This window comes from Pongo pygmaeus, chromosome 11 (assembly GCF_028885625.2).
Source record: "Pongo pygmaeus isolate AG05252 chromosome 11, NHGRI_mPonPyg2-v2.0_pri, whole genome shotgun sequence".
Classification (NCBI taxonomy): domain Eukaryota; kingdom Metazoa; phylum Chordata; class Mammalia; order Primates; family Hominidae; genus Pongo; species Pongo pygmaeus.
In genome coordinates this window covers 118,939,328-118,958,134 of record NC_072384.2, presented here as the reverse complement: position 1 = coordinate 118,958,134, position 18,807 = coordinate 118,939,328, and the positions used below count along the sequence as shown (strand labels likewise).

Sequence of the window (18,807 nt, the reverse complement as noted above, 5' to 3'; positions counted from 1 at the left end):
AACAAATTTTAATCAGTGACACAAGGTTAGGGTTAGCTCATCCTCTCAATATTCTGTCTTAAAACTTTTAAAAACTTATTATTGTTAATATGTAATACTTTCATCCTAAAATTCTAAAAATTAACTGAGGACAAGGGAATCTAGGGATTTAAGGGATAAAATAACCCCTATTAGTCTAAAGCACTCTTCCTTAAAGATAGGCATGGAATCCCAAAACATTTTTTTACCTGTTGTTAGCCAGTCTGGAACTTCTTGTCTTTGATACCGAATAGGAGTTATTTTGAAAGGGGACAGGAAAACAAGCAAGCATTCTACAAATGCACCATTTTTTTTGTTTAAGACCAAACTTTATCCAAGGAGGGAAGCACATGGCTTTTTTGTTTGCTTTTTAAATGTATTTCCTCTAAGATTTTACTAGAGGAGTTCCTGATTAGATCATTTCAATTGATTTAGTTGTCATTTGACTTTTTAATTAATTTTTCTAAAAATTTGATGGCCCAAAGTACTTTTAGAGAAGAGACATTTTTGTTGTTTAAGGGCTTTTGGGGGGCTTATATAACCATAAAATGACATTTGGGAACTGCTATTTTCTTTTCCTCCTGTTAATTATTTTTCAGTGCAATTAAAACCAGATGACTAACATGACTAGAAATCTGAAATGGTACCGATATGAATACTCTTGCCCGTTCTCAAGATACAAATGAGCAATACCACTTGGCTGCTTAGAAAGTGAGCAAGTGATGCATTTACAGGATGAATATTTTTCATTGCTACAGGCAAGCTGCCTTCTGTAAATATAGTAATCATTAATGGAATGCACTCTTTATGTACCAAGTCACTATAGTTTCAAGAAAGAAATGATTTCATTGGGCATCATTGTACCTTGGCATGGTCATCTGTTCTCCAGGGTCTACTGGTATGAAAATTTGGGAGTTGATCAATAAAGAATGATTAGGCCCTAGAAGACCTGTCATGCCGATCAAACTTAAAAGAGGCTGAGTTATGAACCAGAATACCATTGATTCTTCTACAATGTCCTTTGTCACATTTGACCCTGGTGCAATGGTAGCCAGGTGTCATCCTCCTTCAGCAAAATATTTATCTGGGTAAACAAATTAATATGTTCAGGTGTGCTTGGTGAGCATGAAATCTGAATTGAGGAATTAAGATGGCTAATTGGCTATTATACTAAAAACCCTTTTGAGCACATGGGAGGCTTTTCAAGTGTTCAGGTTGGAGTGCAGTGATATCCTGGCTGCTCTGAGCCACACACTATGTTTGGGCTTATCACTGACCACTTGCCTCTTTTCTTTGATCTACATTGCTACGTAATCTTCCTGATTCCCACTCTGGCCTCTTATTTCTTGGTGCCATTAGTCTATATGTTTATTTTCAGTTTTTACATTCAGGTTAATTGTATTTTCTAGTTTTCATTTTATACATATTTTTTGTATTGCATATGAATTTGTGTTAACCTCCATCAAAGAAAGTTCTTGTTCTTTGACCTTTACCACTTTTTTCTTTAGTTTATTTTCGGCTTACCTAGAAGACAACACAGTAACACCTTACTTATCTGGCATCATTAAAGGATTCCACATAAGTGAATTTTTATATAACTGAAGCTTACCCTTTAACCATTTATCTTTTAAAATATTTTTAACAGTTTGGATGAAAATGTTTCTAAAATATGTTACACTGTTCCTTACATTCTTAAAATAACTAAGGATAATTTAAGTATATCTTAATGACTTAGAATCAGCATTTTAAGTATCAGTTATTGCACTGTGTTTCAATATGATATTGCCCTCAGAGGCTCTTAATTATTACAAGACAGTTTGCTTTTACATTAAATGACTTTATAGTTCTTGTTTGCCTTTCTTGTGGTTATTCTTTCTCATTTCTTAGCTCTCATTTCTTGATGAACTTGATACACTATTTTATTCACCATTTCCTGGGAAAGAAAGGGTCCCTCTAAGTACATGGGCTTTGGAACTGCCTTCCTCAGAAGCCTTTTTTCTTACTTTGGAATCCCTATTTTCTGGAAAGTAGAGGTTGCCAGAAGTCTGACCTACAGATAAGTGGATAAGTGGAATGTTACTGTTATTTTTAAAGTGCATGGATCATAATTTAAAAGATCACAAATTAGTCTTCATGCACTTTGTTGTCAAAAACATTTATTCATTGCTATGCCTGCATGAATTCAATAGCATAATTTATAAAGACAAGAGCAAATTTCATTGGGGTTGATCATTAAAAGAAAAAAGGCACAACATGATTAGTTTACTGATGATACGTAGTAGCATAAGAGTTGTCCAGTTTTCAAAGCATGGCTCTTTTGGAGTGGGGCAAAGGTAATGCTGAAATATACCTCTTTTGATATATCTTTTTTTTCTGTTAAGTAATTTTCCGTAATGGAAAAGCAATTTGTTTTGATATTTTTACATCAAAAGAATAACAAAGACAAATGTTTATCAGACTTTTTTTTTTTTTCCTTAAATTACAGGAAATTCACCTTCAAATCCAAGAGCTCCTTGGCTTTATGCCTTGATTCAGACAGTGAGGATGAGCTAAAACGTTCTGTGGCCCTCAGCCAGAGACTTTGTGAAATGTTAGGCAACGAACAGCAGCAGGAAGACCTGGAAAAAGTAAGTAATATTGTCTTAAAACACCTGACAAAGATTTGTTTAGCTCTTACTGTCCAAACATGTCTTTTATAACCATCATCAAACTAGTTTTAAAGAAAATGCCTTCTCTGGCTACAGAAATCAGTCTGTTTACAGATGGATCAAGACTTATGAGAAATGAGTTGTTCTAAACAAATTACTTTCTTTTTTTGCCCTTCAGAGCTGCTTTTGCATATTGCTCCTCAAATAATTACTTGCTTTATTTTGGTAGCAGTTTTTTAAGACAGGGTATCGCTGTGTTGCCCAGGCTGGAGTACAGTGGCGTAATCACAGCTCACCACAGCGTCGTCCTCCTGGGCTCAAACAATCCTCCTACCTCAGCTCCCCAAGTAGCTGGGACTACAGGCACGCACCACCATGCCTGGCTAGTTTTTAAAATTTTTTGTAGAGACATGGTCTCTCTATGTGGCCTAGGCAGGTCTAAAATTCCTGAACTCAGGTGATCCTACCACCTCAGCTTCCCTAAGTGCTAGGATTACAGGCATGAGCCACTATTCCGAGCCTGTAGCAATTGTTTATGTGAGGGAACTGTAGTAAACATTTTACATCAACAAAGCAACCAACTAATCTAATTGTTTAAATTATGGATTTATTAATTGGATTAATATATAGATAATTATACGGATAGTTAATACTTTGAAGATCTAAGCTTTTCTAGGTGTTTGCATTATCTTATGCTACTGTATTTTATTTTAAGCCTCCCTTTTCAATAACAGAATTATTTTAGTAGTTATTTTTGTTCTGAGTTGTTTCCTATCTTACTTTAAAGCCAGAGGTAGTTTGTGGTTGTTCAACTTGAATGAGAAATGCGTGAAAGTCCAAAATTCTCCCAGAAAACAACTTTTGAATATTTACATAATCTTTTTTTTTTTTTTTTGAGACGGAGTCTCACTCTTGCCCAGGCTGGAGTGCAGTGGCACAATCTTGGCTCACTGCAGTCTCTGTCTCCCAGGTTCAAGTGATTCTCCTGCCTCAGCCTCCTGAGTAGCTGGGATTACAGACATGTACCACATCTCCCTAATTTTTGGGTTTTGGTTTTTTATTTTATTTATTTATTTATTTATTTTTGAGACAGACTCTTGCCCTGTCACCCAGGCTGGAGTGCAGTGGTGTGATCTCAGCTTGCTGCATCCTCCACCTCCCAGGTTCAGGCAATTCTCTGTCTCCCTAGTAGCTGGAACTACAGGTGCGCGCCACCATGCCTGGCTAATTTTTTTGTATTTTTAGTAGAGATGGGGTTTATCCACGTTGGCCAGGCTGGTCTTGAACTCCTGGCCTCAAGTGGTCTGCTGGCTTCAACCTCCCAAAGTGCTGGGATTACAGGCATGAGCCACCACGCCCAGCCTAATTTTTGTATTTTTAGTAAAGACGGGTTTTCGCTATGTTGGCCAGGCTGGTCTCAAACTCCTGACCTCAGGTGATCCACCTACCTTGGCCTTCCAAAGTGCTGGGATTACAGGCGTGAGCCACCTCGCCTAGCCTTCTTTACATAATCTTGATGTCATTTTTATTTTTCTTATTTATCGTTAATAAGACCAGCTAACATTTATAATGGTGTAATAGTCATAATGATAGAATATTTACTGTATAATCTATATATATATATCTGGAAAAAAATAAATTGAAAATACTTAGAGTAATTATCTCTGAGTAATCTATTTTGAATGAATTTATTTTATTATTTTTATGTATTTTCCAAGTTTTTACAAAATGTATACTTATTTCAATCAAGAAAAAATAATCATGTATTCTTATGTATTTATTATTTTTAAAGTTAGACTCACCATTTAGTTTATATATTGGTTATTGATTGTTAAATAACCCAAAGCATCAAAGAAAGGAAACTTTTTAGAAATAAAGTTGCTACTTTAAATACTAATTAAGATTGCTATATTTGTAGGTATTCTGGTTTCTTCTAAAAGTAACTCTCTTCTTCAGGATTCAAAATTATGCCCAATAGAGCCTGACAAGTCTGAATTGGAAAACTCAGGATTTGACAGAATGAGCGAAGAAGAGCTCCTAGCAGCTGTCTTGGAGATAAGTAAGAGAGATGCTTCACCATCTCTGAGTCATGAAGATGATGATAAGCCAACTAGCAGCCCAGATACCGGATTTGCAGAAGATGATATTCAAGAAATGCCAGAAAATCCAGACACTATGGAAACTGAGAAGCCCAAAACAATCACAGAGCTGGGTAGGTTGAATGAAGATTAAACCTCTGTTAAACAAAACATAACTCTTTCAAAGTTTTGTAGTGACAAATGACCTCCAAATAACGGGAGATAAATGGAAAAATTAGCTGAGCATGGTGGCGTGTGACCCTAATCCCAGCTACTCGGGAGGCTGAGGCAGAAGAGTTCGCTTGAACCCGGGAGGGCGGAGGTTGCAGTGAGCCAAGATTGCACCACTGCACTCCAGCCTAGGCAACAAAGTGAGACTCCTTCTCAGATAAAAACAAATAAAGGGAGGTGAAGTGGATCTGTATATAACAGGGCTGATGGCATTTTCATTCTGTATTATAAAAAGCTTTAAAAAATTAGAAGCAAATATTGTAACTACTACACAGATACTAGTGGTAAAGTATGCCATATCCCTTTAGGTATATATACATCACTAGTAAAGCTAGCCTTCTTATGTGCATTTAATATATGTTTGTGTCAGTTCTGAGGTGCTTTTCTCACCACTGCTATTTCAGAAATTCATATAATTCTTTCATTTTCCTATATCTGAATTTACACCAGGTGTTGGGGTATAAATAATTCAAGTTCTCCATTCCCCGCACAATGTGTTGCTTTTTCTAGGTTTAGATATATTTAGATACACAACTAGATACCATTGTGTTACAGTTGCCTACAGTACTCAGTACAGTAACATGCTGTACAGGTTTGTAGCCCAGGAGCAATAAGCTATGCCATATAGCCTAGATGTGTAGTCAGCTATACCATCTAGGTTTATGTTAAGTGTACTCGAAGATGTCCACACAAAGACGAAATCACTTAACCAGGCAATTTCTTAGAATGTATCTTCATCATTAAGCAACACATGACTGTACATAAAATGCTATACTATTTTTTTGGTAATTTTTACTCATTTTTTGTTATCTAAAGCTATCAATGGGAACAACAGAGCTGAGCCATCCTGCCTTGTACTGTGGGTATTTTGAAATTTTTAGGTAGATAACTTTTAGTATCTTTTCCTATGACCAGTTCAAATTTTTCTCTCTTGATAGCCCCAAGATCTAAACAACTATATATTGCTAATGTGTTTCAGGTACACCAACCATAGGATTTTGGAAATGAAGAGAATACTAGAATATCAGAAAATTATTTTCTACATTCTCATAGTTGGAAGCTCTTCAATTATGAATTATTTTGCATGCAAGTAAAATAAGAATTAGTATATCCCCATTTAACTGGAAGCAAAAACATGGTGGTTTTTATACACAGGCATTACTTTTTTCCTTCTTGATACAAGTATCATTATGCAGTCCCCTTATACATTTATAATCACTGCCCTTAGGTATCCCTGGTTAATATTAGTGCTTTTGTCCCTTCCTGATTTATTTCCTGCTTTCTGCTCTCCTTTTCAGTTCTTTGCCCAGTCCTATAACTTCGTAAAATTAACAAAGGGACAGCTACAGGAAGAGGTAATATGTGGCAATGTCCTATATCATGCACTTCAAGGGAGCTACAGTTTTTATAGCCTGAAAGGAGACAAAGTAGTTGGAAATGGCAGTGGGTAATAAAGAGGAAACCCACCCTGTCTCCAGGCTCTGGGGTATGGGAAGAAACAGCCTATACTTAAAAGAACACTAGAAAAATCCATAATGGGAGGCTTTAGAAGAAAAACTGGCCCTGACTAAAGACTAAAGAGACCTGACAACCAAATGTAGTGAGTAACCTTAGGAGTCTAGGTTAGAAAAAATTCTACAAAAAATATTTTGGAAACAACTGGAGAAATGAGAATGTGGGCTATATATTGGAATTATAAATAGAATTACTGTTAATATTCTTAGGTATGATAATTGTTATTTAGGAAAATGTGCTTTTAATCAAGGGATTCAGGCTGAGCTGGGTACAGTGGCTCATGCCTGTAATCCCAGCGCTTTGGGAGGCTGAGGTGGGTGAATCACCTGAGATCAGGAGGTCCAGACCAACTTGACCAACATGGTGAAACCCCATCTCTACCAAAAATACAAAATTAGCCGGGCGTGATGTTGCATGCCTGTAATCCCAGTTACTTGGGAGGTTGAGGCAGAAGAATTGCTTGAACCCAGGAGGCGGAGGAGGTTGCAGTGAGCCGATATTGCACCATTGCACTTCAACCTGGGCAACAAGAGCAAAACTCTGTCTCAAAAAAAAAGAGAGAGAGATTCAGGCCGACGTGCTTTGGGGTAAAGTATTATAATATCTGCAATTACAGTGTATTCACATGGCTCCATAGAAAAGAAAAGTGTGAGTGTGTGTGTATACACACTCAGTCTCCAAAGACAGCATCTAGTGAACCATGGCTGCCAGTATGCATACTCTTATGTAGACCTCTTCACAGTGAATTTGGGAAGGCTATGTGAGTGCAATAAAATGTGGTTGAATTGATTCTGTGCCAAGTTTGTGATTAAACATTAAGATGGCCTGGCAACTTCCCCTTTTGTGCTTTTGGGAACCCTAAGCTGCTAGGTAAGAAGCTTGGCTGCCCTGCTGGAGAGATCACATTGCGAAGGAAAGACCCTTGAGATCACCAGAAGAAAGAGTATATCTAGCCATACCAGCTAATCTTTCTTTTTTTTTTTTTCTCCTGGGGTGGACCAAGTCTCTCTCTGTCGCCCAGGCTGGAGTGCTGGCATGATCTCAGCTCACTGCAACCTCTGCCTCCCAGGTTCAAGTGATTCTCCTGCCTCAGCCTCCCGAGTAGCTGGGATTACAGGCACCCGCCACCATGCCCAGCTAATTTTTTTTTGTATTTTTAGTAGAGATGGGGATTCACCATGTTGGCCAGGCTGGTCTCGAACTCCTGACCTCAGGTGATCCATCCGCCTCAGCCTCCCAAAGTGCTAGGATTACAGGCATGAGCCACCACGCCCAGCCCCAGCTGATCTTTCTAACCAACACCACAAAGGTGCCAAGGGAAAAAGAAAAAAATCAAGGGAGACATGTTTTTTGGCCTGAGCAGTTGAATAGATAATGGTACCATTTGCTGATATGAGGAAGGCACAGTTGGTGGGACAAGGGAGGAATAAAAATTAAACAGGCAAATGGAGATTTCACCTAGGTATTTCAATATACAAGTTTAAAGCTCAGGGAAGAAATTCAGACTAGATATATGAATTTGATATTTCATCAGTTTGTGAGGCTATAGTAATACATGAGATCACTTAGGGAGAGAGCTTAAGTAGAAAAGACAGTCCAAAGAAGTGTCATGATCACTTTCTTTCAGCAGCCTGTTTTCTCAGTTTCTGATCTTAATTCCAAAAATCTTTCTTCCACCCTATTTTGATTGCCCACTTATAGAAGTCATTACCCTAGACCAGTGCCTCTCAAAGTGTGAACTTAGATCATCAAATATAATCTGTGAACTTCCTGGAAATGCCAATTCTTGACACCACCTCAGACCTACTGACTGAGAAACTCTGGATGTGGGGCTTAGCAATCTGTGTTTTGATAGGCCCTCCGAATGATTCTAATGCAATACTAAAGTGTGAAAACCACTTCCCTAGACTTTGTCATCATCGATAACTGTACCACCTTTGAAATCTTTGTTTCAAATATCCTTCCCTAATCCTTCTTTCCATCCAGCTTACCTAGTGTCATGTTCCAACTTTATTACTTGATTTTTACTAACACTGTCAACCCATTGACTCTTACTTTTTTGCTATTCAGCACCTCCCTCTTATCACTTCCTTTCTTACTCAGCCTGCATGCCATATTTTGGTACCCTTTTATCTCCTTCCTCTTTTCTTCTGTCACAGTAGCTTGACAAAACCCAAACTCCCAGCTCAACTAGCTACTTTTTCCATACCTGCACCCAAGCTGGTGAAGATTGCTAAAGAAAATCACAAAACTGTGTTCCCTGGACTTTCCTCGAACTCAGGACTACACTCTTAAATGGGCACTAAATGCTACTAGTCAGTTTCATAATACTTTCTTATTTGTTTTCTCAGTCTCCATGATGTCTTCCTGAAATCTGTACTTATTTCTCTCTCTTTCTCCCTCCCTCTCTCCCTCCCTCAAATATGCCAAGGCCATTCTCATCTCAGAGCTTTTGCACTTAAGGTCCTTGAGAGCAAGCACCATCTTGCTTTAATTATCACTATATCCCCAACTTCTACAACAGTGCTCAGCACATAGATTCTCAATAAATATCTGTGACTTAACAGTTGGGCTGTTTTGTGAATCAGCTGAGGAGGGGCAGGAAGACAAAGTAAGGTTTCACAGTCTCTAGACACTAGCCAGAAGGAATAGTGTATACAAAGACTCCGAAATGAGAAAGCCCACAGCAAGTTAGTGGACGTAAAAGAAAGTTCAGAATGATCTGCATGACTGGAGCATGTTGTTGAAGGGGAAATGCAAAAGATGAGACTAGAGAGCTAAGTAGTCTCCGGTTTTTGCATGGCCTGAAGCCATGTTTAGGAATTTGGACTTTTGTTTCAAAGGCATTAGGAAGTTATTGGATATTTTAAGCAAACAATTATTTGATAAGGATTTATGTTTGAAGAAAAGATCATTCTGGCTACAGAAGCTAGAGAAAAACATAGTAATACTTGATACCTCTTAGGAAATTATTGCAGTAGTCCAAACAAGAAGTTAGTGGTGTCCTAAGCCAAGGTTTTGGCTTGAAAAAAAAAAAGTTGATGGATTCAAGAGATGCTTAGGAAATAATCATTTATCTTAATGTGAGGAGTGAATGAGAGGGAGAAGTCAAATATGATCCTCAGATTTCTGTCTTTTAAAAGAAACTGTGGAAAATTATCTCATTCACTGAAATATAGAGTATCAGGAAGAGAGTGGGTTTCAATTAGGGCATGGGGAAGAAGCAAACAGTATATTCAATGGAAGAATGTTGAGTTAAGGCCACACGCGGTGGCTCACACCTGTAATCCCAGCACTTTGGGAGGCTGAGGCGGGCGGATCACGAGGTCAGGAGATCGAGACCATCCTGGCTAACATGGTGAAACCCTGTCTCTACTAAAAATACAAAAAATGAGCCGGGCATGGTGGCGGTCGCCTGTAGTCCCAGCTACTTGGGAGGCTGAGGCAGGAGAATGGCGAGAACCCGGGAGGCAGAGCTTGCAGTGAGCCGAGATGGTGCCACTGCACTCCAGACTCCAGCCTGGGCGACAGAGCAAGACTCTGTCTCAAAAAAAAAAAAAAAAAAAAAAGAATGTTGAGTTAAACACATGAATCCCCTTTGATCCATTGTGCAATCCTTAAAAGTGGATTATTATTTCATGGCCATGTTTGTCCCCATAGATTTTTAAATAGGTTCTGTATCTGTCTGATAATCTTATCCTGAAGACACATGTATATTGACTTTAGCATCTTCAAGCAAACTTCCTTGATCTGCTTTCTAACACATGGATTAGTTACTAGTATAATCCAGGATTGTCTGAGGTACATTGAATCATTGAGTGCTCAAAATTATTGGTTAAGAAAAATTATTCTGTCACGTTTTTGAGTATGTTTTGATAATAAAAATAATAATACTCATTTTATACTCTAAAATAGCAATGTCAACCCCCAAGTCTTCCTTCCACTTGAAATGCCCATCATCAGCTAACTTTGTATATCTCAGTTCCAAATTTCCAAAACAGATAATCTGATTGGTTGAGTCAAATAATCCATTCCCAGTTCAGCAGGCTTAGATGGGAGGGACAGGCAGGGTCATGTAGACTTCCAAGCTGCCCCTTCTAGGCCATGGGAAGGGTTGTTTCTCCAATAATAGAAGAAAGGAAGAAATTATTGACATCTCTAGGATAATTGTTTTTTGTGTGTTTAATTGGGATTATCTGTAATATATTTTTTCTGAGCAATTGGGATTTTTCCACCAAATAAATTCTGAGTTTCTTTTCCTCTTTTAATAAATATTCACTCAGCAATTCAGCACAACTCAAAATGCTAACTAGTTGCTGACTTAGAATCTAAAGCCAAGATGCTGTAAGCTTCAGGGTTACCTGTGCTACGGAGAAATACAGTATTAGGAGCCGGGCACAGTGTGACTCACACCTGTAATCCCAGCACTTTGGGAGGCCAAGGCAGGTGGATCACCTGAGGTCAGGAGTTCAAGACCAGCCTGGCCAACATGGTGAAACCCTGTCTCTACTAAAAATAAAAAATGAGCCGGGTGTGGTGGCACACACGCCTGTAATCCCAGCTACTCAGGAGGCTGAGGCATAAGAATCTCTTGAACCCAGGAGGTGGAGGTTGCGGTGAGCCAAGATTGTGCCACTGTACTCCAGCCTGGCCAACAGAGCGAGAGTCTGTCTCAAAAAATAAAATAAAATAAAATACAGTATTAGGGCAGGTAAAGAGCATATACAAACTCAATAACAATATGTATAGCCTGAGTATATAAAAGTAATTCTCATTAGCCAGTTAAATACTTTTTGATGAGGAGGTTTACTTTACTAACGTTTGTTATAGTTAACGCTTGTATTTATATTGAAAATTATCATGGGCCGGGCATGGTGGCTCAGTCCTGTAATCCCAGCACTTTGAGAGGCCAAGGCTGATGGATCACCTGACATCAGGAGTTCGAGACCAGCCTGACCAACATGGTGAAACCCCGCCTCAACTAAAAATACAAAATTAGCTGGGCATGTTGGTGCATGCTACTTGGGAGGCTGACGCAGGAGAATCCCAGCTACTTGGGAGGCTGAGGCAGGAGAATTGCTTGAACCCAGGAGATGGAGGTTGCAATGAGCTGCAATCACGCCCTTGCACTCCAGTCTGGGCAACAAGAGCGAAACTCCGTCTCAAAAAATAATAATAATAAAAAAATTATCATGAAATGGCCGGGTGTGGTGGCTCATGCCTGTTAATCCCAGCACTTTGGGAGGCCGAGGCGGGCGGATCACTTGAGGTTAGGATTTCGAGACCAGCCTGGCCAACATGGTGAAACCCCATCTCTACCAAAAATATAAAAAATTAGCCAGGTGTGGTGGTGCATACCTGTAATCCCAGCTACTCAGGAGGCTGAGGCAGGAGAATCCCTTGAACCTAGAAGACGGAGGTTGCAGCAAGCGGATATTGTGCCACTGCACTCCACCCTGGGCGACAGAGCAAGACTCAGTCTAAAAAAAAAATCATGAAATGTTATTGCTCTAACAATTCAGATAACTAGAAAAAAATCTTAACTGTCCTGTTTATTTTAGCTAGCCGTAGTCTAGAAATTGAGAAGGAACAGGCCGGGAGGGGTGGCTCACGCCTGTAATCCCAGCACTTTGGGATGCCAAGGCGGGTGGATCACCTGAGGTCAGGAATTCAAGACCAGCCTGGCCAACATGGTGAAACTCTATCTCTACTAAAAAATACAAAAATTAGGCCAGGCACGGTGGCTCACGCCTGTAATCCCAGCACTTTGGGAGGCCGAGGTGGGCAGATCGCGAGGTCAGGAGTTCAAGACCAGCCTGACCAAGATGGTGAAACCCTGTCTCTACTAAAAATACAAAAATTAGCCGGGCATGGTGGTGTGCACCTGTAATCCCAGCTACTCGGAAGGCTGAAGCAGGAGAATTGCTGGAACCCTAGAGGCAAAGGTTGCAGTGAGCCAAGATCACACCACTGCACTCCAGCCTGAGCAACAGAGCGAAACTCCATCTCAAAAAATATATATATATATTTTTATATATTATATAAATTTATATATTATATATAATTTATATTATATATATAAATTATATATTGTATATAATTTATATTATATATAAATTATATACTATATATAATTTATATTATATATAAATTTATATATTATATATAATTTATATTATATATATAATTTATATTATATATATAAATTTATATATATTTATAAAATATATAAATTTGTTATATAAAATATAACATAAATTTATATATTATATATAATTTATATTATACATAAAATATAAATTATATACATAATTTATATTATACATAAAATATAAATTATATACATAATTTATATTATACATAAAATATAAATTATATACATAATTTATATTATATATAAAATATAAATTATATATATAATTTATATATAAAATTATATAAATTTATATAATTTATATTATATAAAAATTATGTAAATTTATATATAATTTATATTATATATAAAATAATGTAAATTTATGTAATTTATATTATATATAAAATATATAAATTTGTATATATAATTTATATACATATATAAATTAGCCGGGCATGGTGGCGGGCGCCTATAGTCCCAGCTACTCAGGAGTCTGAGGCGGGAGAATTGCTTGAAAGAGGCAGAGGTTGCAGTGAGCCACTGCACTCCAGCCTGGGCAGGGGGAAGGGGAAGGGGGGAGGGGAGAGGAGCGGGGAGGGGATTTCTTACCTTCCTGAATGTTTTAAACATACACTGTATATTGCCATACACTCTTTTGATGTAGATATATACAATGCTTGTTTGATTATTAATGTTTAAACACATGTTCAACATACAGTGTAATAAATGCAGAAAATCGGCGAGGCACAGTGGCTCACACCTGTAATTTCAGCATTTTGGGAGCCCAAGGTGGGCAGATCACCTGAGGTCAGGAGTTTGAGAGCAGCCTGGCCAATGTGGTGAAACCTCATCTCTACTAAAACAAAAATTAGTTGGGTGTGATGGCGTGCACCTGTAATTCCAGCTACTTGGTGGCTGAGGCACGAGAATTGCTTGAACCCGGGAGGCAGAGGTTACAGTGAGCCAAGATCGTGCCACTGGACTCCAGCCTGGGTGAGAGAGCAAGACACTGTCCCCAAAAAATAAAAAATAAATGGGGAAAATCTCAATAGTAGCTTGATCATTTTGGCCTAATTCTTACTTCATTTGCTCTAAACAATATTTTATTTCCAGTACTTGGTCAAGTGACACTATGACCTATGACTGTTTTTTCTTCCCCATCTTTACATAGTGTGTTTCTGATGATTAATTAACTTTTAGAACCATTACTGTAGATCATTTGTTCTCAAACAAGAACAGTTTTGCCTTCCAGGGGTCATACGGTAGTGTCTGTCATTTTTGGTTATCACAACTGTAGAGGGTGGATGCTGCTGACATCTAGTAGGTAGAGGCCAGAAACACTGCTAAACGTTCTACAATGCACAAGACATACTCTTCTCCCCTCACCCCAACAAAAGCTTGTCCCACCCAAAATGTCAATACCTCTAAGGTTGATCAACCCTGACGTAGATCTAGTAAGGTGAAATTGTATGTCCTAAGCAAATTATAGATGAAATTAGGGTAAATTGCTTTATGAACAGTAGGTGTCACTCTAGTTCAGAAATTTCCATTTATTAGAGAGGATTTTCCAAATTAATGTTATGTTCTGCTTCCTCAGATCCTGCCAGTTTTACTGAGATAACTAAAGACTGTGATGAGAATAAAGAAAACAAAACTCCAGAAGGATCTCAGGGAGAGGTTGATTGGCTCCAGCAGTATGATATGGAGCGTGAAAGGGAAGAGCAAGAGCTTCAGCAGGCACTGGCTCAGAGCCTTCAAGAGCAAGTAAGAGATATTTATATTGCTACTTTCTCTGTACTTATCTTTCCTGAGAAATAGAATAATAATAACTAATGTGTTGAGCACTTACTATGTGTCAGACATTGTTCCAGATGATTTACATATAGTAAAGTCATTGGGGGAAAAAAAGACTTGTTTGAGGTAGGGTTTGGTGGTTCATGCCTGTAATCTCAGTACTTTGGGAGGCTGAGGCGGGCAGATCACTTGAGGCCAGGAGTTTGAGACCAGCCTAGCCAACATGACAAAATCCCATCTACTAAAAATATAAAACTTAGCTAGGCATGGTGGCACACGCCTGTAGTCCCAGCAACTCAGGAGGCCGAGGCAGGAGAATCGCTTGAACCCAGGAGGCAGAGGTTGCAGTGAGCTGAGATCACGCCACTGCACTCCAGCCTGGGTTTGAAACAGGTATGTGGGTAGTTTTTCTTTTTTTGAAAATCCAAATGCAATAAAATGTATTGTTGGTTACCTTTCATAACTATAATTCATTGCTTGCTAAAACAGGATGGGATATTATTGATTATTCCTAGTCCAAATTTATTTTTTTCTTTTCTTTTTATTTTTATTTTCTATTTTAATTTTTTAGAGACAGGGCCTTGTTATGTTGCCCAGGCTGGTTTTGAACTCCTGGACTGAAGCAGTCCTCCCCCTTTGGCCTCCTAAAGTGCTAGGACTACAGATGTAAGCCACCATGCCTGGCTTCCCAGTCCAGCATTATTTTGCAAGCTGTAGAAACAACCAGTATAACACCATGATTTTATAATTGTATTTTAAGGCAATGTATTTGTTTTGGTTATTTTCTAAGAATATAAATTTTTTATGAATTATTTGAACATAGAATTATCAGAAATATTTTCTAAAATCTAATTTTCAGATTTTAGTATTAGAACATTTATCTGCCTTTCTGTTTATTTATTGAGATAGGGTCTTGCTCAGTTGTCCAGGCTGGAATGCAGTGGCTTGATCATGGCTCACTGCAGCCTCAAACTCTGAGCTCAAGCAATTCTCCTGCCTAGGCCTCTCAAGTACATGGGACCACAGGAGCATCCACCATGCCCGGCTCATTTTTTTATTTTTAGTAAAGACAGTGTCTCACTGTTGCCCATTCTGGTCTCAAACTCCTGGGCTTAAGCAGTCCTCCCACCACAACCTCTCAAAAGTGTTGGGATTATAGGCATGAGCTATTTGCTCCCAGCCCTTGCTCTTTTCTTTATGTAGTAACCTATTCTTCAGTGTTCAGTTTCTGCCATTTGTTTTCCACTGTTACAATCACCTGAAATATGAGATTTATAGGCAATAGGATCTGACTTACAGGTCTGATTTTTCATAGTTATCTAATCCTGTGCAATCCAAGTCATGTTAGTAAAAATTTACCAAGACTCCTTAGAGTGAATGGGTAGGTTTAGTGCTTGTTTGAGGCCTGCTTTGGGTTCATCAGATAATCAGATTAAGAAATCTAAGCTGGGAGCTGTGGCCCATGCCTGTAATCCCAGCACTTTGGGAGGCCAAGGGGGGTGGATCCCTTGAGGCTAGGAGTTCTAGACCAGCCTGGCCAAAATGGTGACACTCTGTCTCTGCTAAAAATACAAAAATTAACCTGCTGTGGTGGCGTGCGCCTGTATTCTCAGCTACTACGGAGGCTGAGGCACAAGAATCGCTTGAACCCAGGAGGTGGAGGTTGCAGTGGGCCAAGATCACGCTACTGTACTTCTGCCTTGGCTATAGAGCAAGACTCTGTCTCAAAAAAAAAAAAAAAAAAAAAAAAAAAAATCTAATTTTTCTAGATCAGTGGTTCTTAATCTTAACTGCACATTCAAATTTACTGGGGAGCTTTAAAAATACTGGAGTGGGCTGGGTGCAGTGGCTCATGCCTGTAATTCCAGCACTTTGGGAAGCTGAGGCAGGCAGATCACAAGATTAAGAGATCGAGACCATCCTGGCCAACATGGGGAAACCCCATCTCTACTAAAAATACAAAAAAAATTAGGTGGGTGTGGTGGCACGCACCTGTAGTCCCAGCTACTCGGGAAGCTGAGGTAGGAGAATCGCTTGAACCCGGGAGGTGGAGGATGCAGTGAGTCGAGATCGTGCCACTGCCCTCCAGCCTGCCAACAGAGCAAGACTCCCTCTCAAAAAAAAAAAAAAAATTTTTTTTGGGGCGGAGTCTCACTGTGTCGCCCAGGCTAGAGTGCAATGGCGCAATCTCGGCTCACTGCAAGCTCTGCCTTCCGGGTTCACGCCATTCTCCTGCCTCAGCCTCCCATTAAAAAAAAAAAAAAAAAAAAAAATTCTTTAAAAATACTGAAGTAGGCTGGGCACTGTGGCTCACGCTTGTAATCCCAGCACTTTGGGAGGCCGAGGTGGGCGGATCACGAGGTCAGGAGATCCAGACCACCCTGGCTAACATGGTGAAACCCTGTCTCTACTAAAAATACAAAAAATTAGCTGGGCGTGGTGGCAGGCGCCTGTAGTCCCAGCTACTCGGGAGGCTGAGGCGGGAGAACGGCATGAACCCAGGAGGCAGAGCTTGCAGTGAGCCGAGATCACACCACTGCACTCCAGCCTGGGGGACAGAGCGAGACTCCGTCTCAAAAAAAAAAAAAAAAAGTAAAGAACTTCCCCCACATTCCTCAAAAGGTAATATTCCAAACATCCATAAGGTTATAGAAAGCATTCTTAGTAAATGCTTCCAGAGAAACTGATTTTATCCTCATTAAGTAAGTTTAATCAGTACGTCTTTTTTTTTTTTTTAAATTTATGAAGTATTTATTGATGATTCTTGGGTGTTTCTCGGAGAGGGGGATATGGGAGGGTCATAGGATAATAGTGGAGAGAAGGTCAGGAGATAAACACATGAACAAAGGTCTCTGGTTTTCCTAGGCAGAGGACCCTGCGGCCTTCTGCAGTGTTTGTGCCCCTGGGTACTGGAGATTAGGGAGTGGTGATGACTCTTAAAGAGCATGCTGCCTTCAAGCATCTGTTTAACAAAGTACATCTTGCACCGCCCTTAATCCATTTAACCCTGAGTTGACACAGCATATGTTTCAGAGAGCATGGGGCTGGGGGAAAGGCCATAGATCAACAGCATCCCAAGGCAGAAGAATTTCTCCTAGTCAGAACAAAATGGAATCTCCTATGCCCACCCCTTTCTACACAGACACAGCAACAATCTGATCTCTCCTTCCTTTCCCCACACTTCCCCCCCCCTTCCTTTCAACAAAACCGCCATCGTCCTCATGGCCGGCTCCCGATGGTCGCTGTCTCTTCGGAGCTGTTGGGTACACCTCCCAGACAGGGCGGCCGGGCAGAGGCGCTCCTCGCTTCCCAGACGGGGCCGCCCGGGCAGAGGCGCTCCTCGCTTCCCAGACGGGGCCGCCCGGGCAGAGGCGCTCCTCACTTCCCAGACGGGGCCGCCCGGGCAGAGGCGCTCCTCTCCTCCCAGACGGGGCGGCCGGGCAGAGGCGCTCCTCGCTTCCCAGACGGGGCCGCCCGGGCAGAGGCGCTCCTCGCTTCCCAGACGGGGCCGCCCGGGCAGAGGCGCTCCTCGCTTCCCAGACCGGGCCGCCCGGGCAGAGGCGCTCCTCACTTCCTCCCAGACCGGGTGGCAGCCGGGCAGAGGCGCTCCTCACCTCCCAGATGGGGCGGCCGGGCAGAGGCGCTCCTCACTTCCCAGAGGGGGCGGCCGGGCAGAGGCGCTCCTCACTTCCCAGATCGGGCGGCCGGGCAGAGGCACTCCTCACTTCCCAGATGGGGCGGCCGGGATCAGTACGTCTTTAAATACCTTAGTTTTTGTTCTTTTCCCTTTAGGAGGCTTGGGAACAGAAAGAAGATGATGACCTCAAAAGAGCTACCGAGTTAAGTCTTCAAGGTGTGGAGATCATTTTAATTACATTTTTTAATGGTAAAATTACCATTCACACATAGAAGAACATATAAAGAAAGTGTGTGTGTGTGTTTATTGTGGAGGATAGCATCTGTGTGTGTGTGTGTGTGTGTTTATTGTGGGGGATAGCCTCTCACTCTGTCACCCAGGCTGGAGTGCAGTGGTGCAATCTTGGCTCACTGCAACCTCCATGTCCTGGGTACAAGCAATTCTTGTGCCTCAGCCTCCCGAGTAGCCGGAATTATCGGTTGTGTCACCACACCCAGCTAATTTTTGTATTTTCAGTAGAGACGGGGTTTCACCATGTTGGCCAAGGCTGATCTTGAACTCCTGGCTTCAAGTGATCCACCCTCCTTAGCCTCCCAAAGTGCCGAGATTACAGGCTAAAATGTGTTTTTTGATAACAAATTTGAATACCTCCCGGGTAAAGAAATAGAACCTTAGAAGTAACCTTCATATCTCTCCTTTTTGTCTTCCTCCCAGAGGAAACCACTATTCTAACGTTCGTATTCATCTTCA

The 18,807-nt window shown here is 40.4% G+C and overlaps 1 protein-coding gene across 10 annotated transcripts in view; it reads left to right on the top strand.

The window, feature by feature from the left end:
- Positions 1-18,807, top strand: part of USP37 (ubiquitin specific peptidase 37) — a 119,829-nt gene that overhangs the window by 88,590 nt on the left and 12,432 nt on the right. For all 10 annotated transcript variants that reach the window (XM_054478534.1, XM_054478533.1, XM_063647970.1 and 7 more), the window contains 4 exons: positions 2,504-2,645; positions 4,623-4,878; positions 14,224-14,390; positions 18,213-18,273. In XM_054478534.1, coding sequence (XP_054334509.1) covers positions 2,504-2,645; positions 4,623-4,878; positions 14,224-14,390; positions 18,213-18,273 — 626 coding nt within the window. The remainder of the gene's footprint in view (positions 1-2,503; positions 2,646-4,622; positions 4,879-14,223; positions 14,391-18,212; positions 18,274-18,807) is intronic.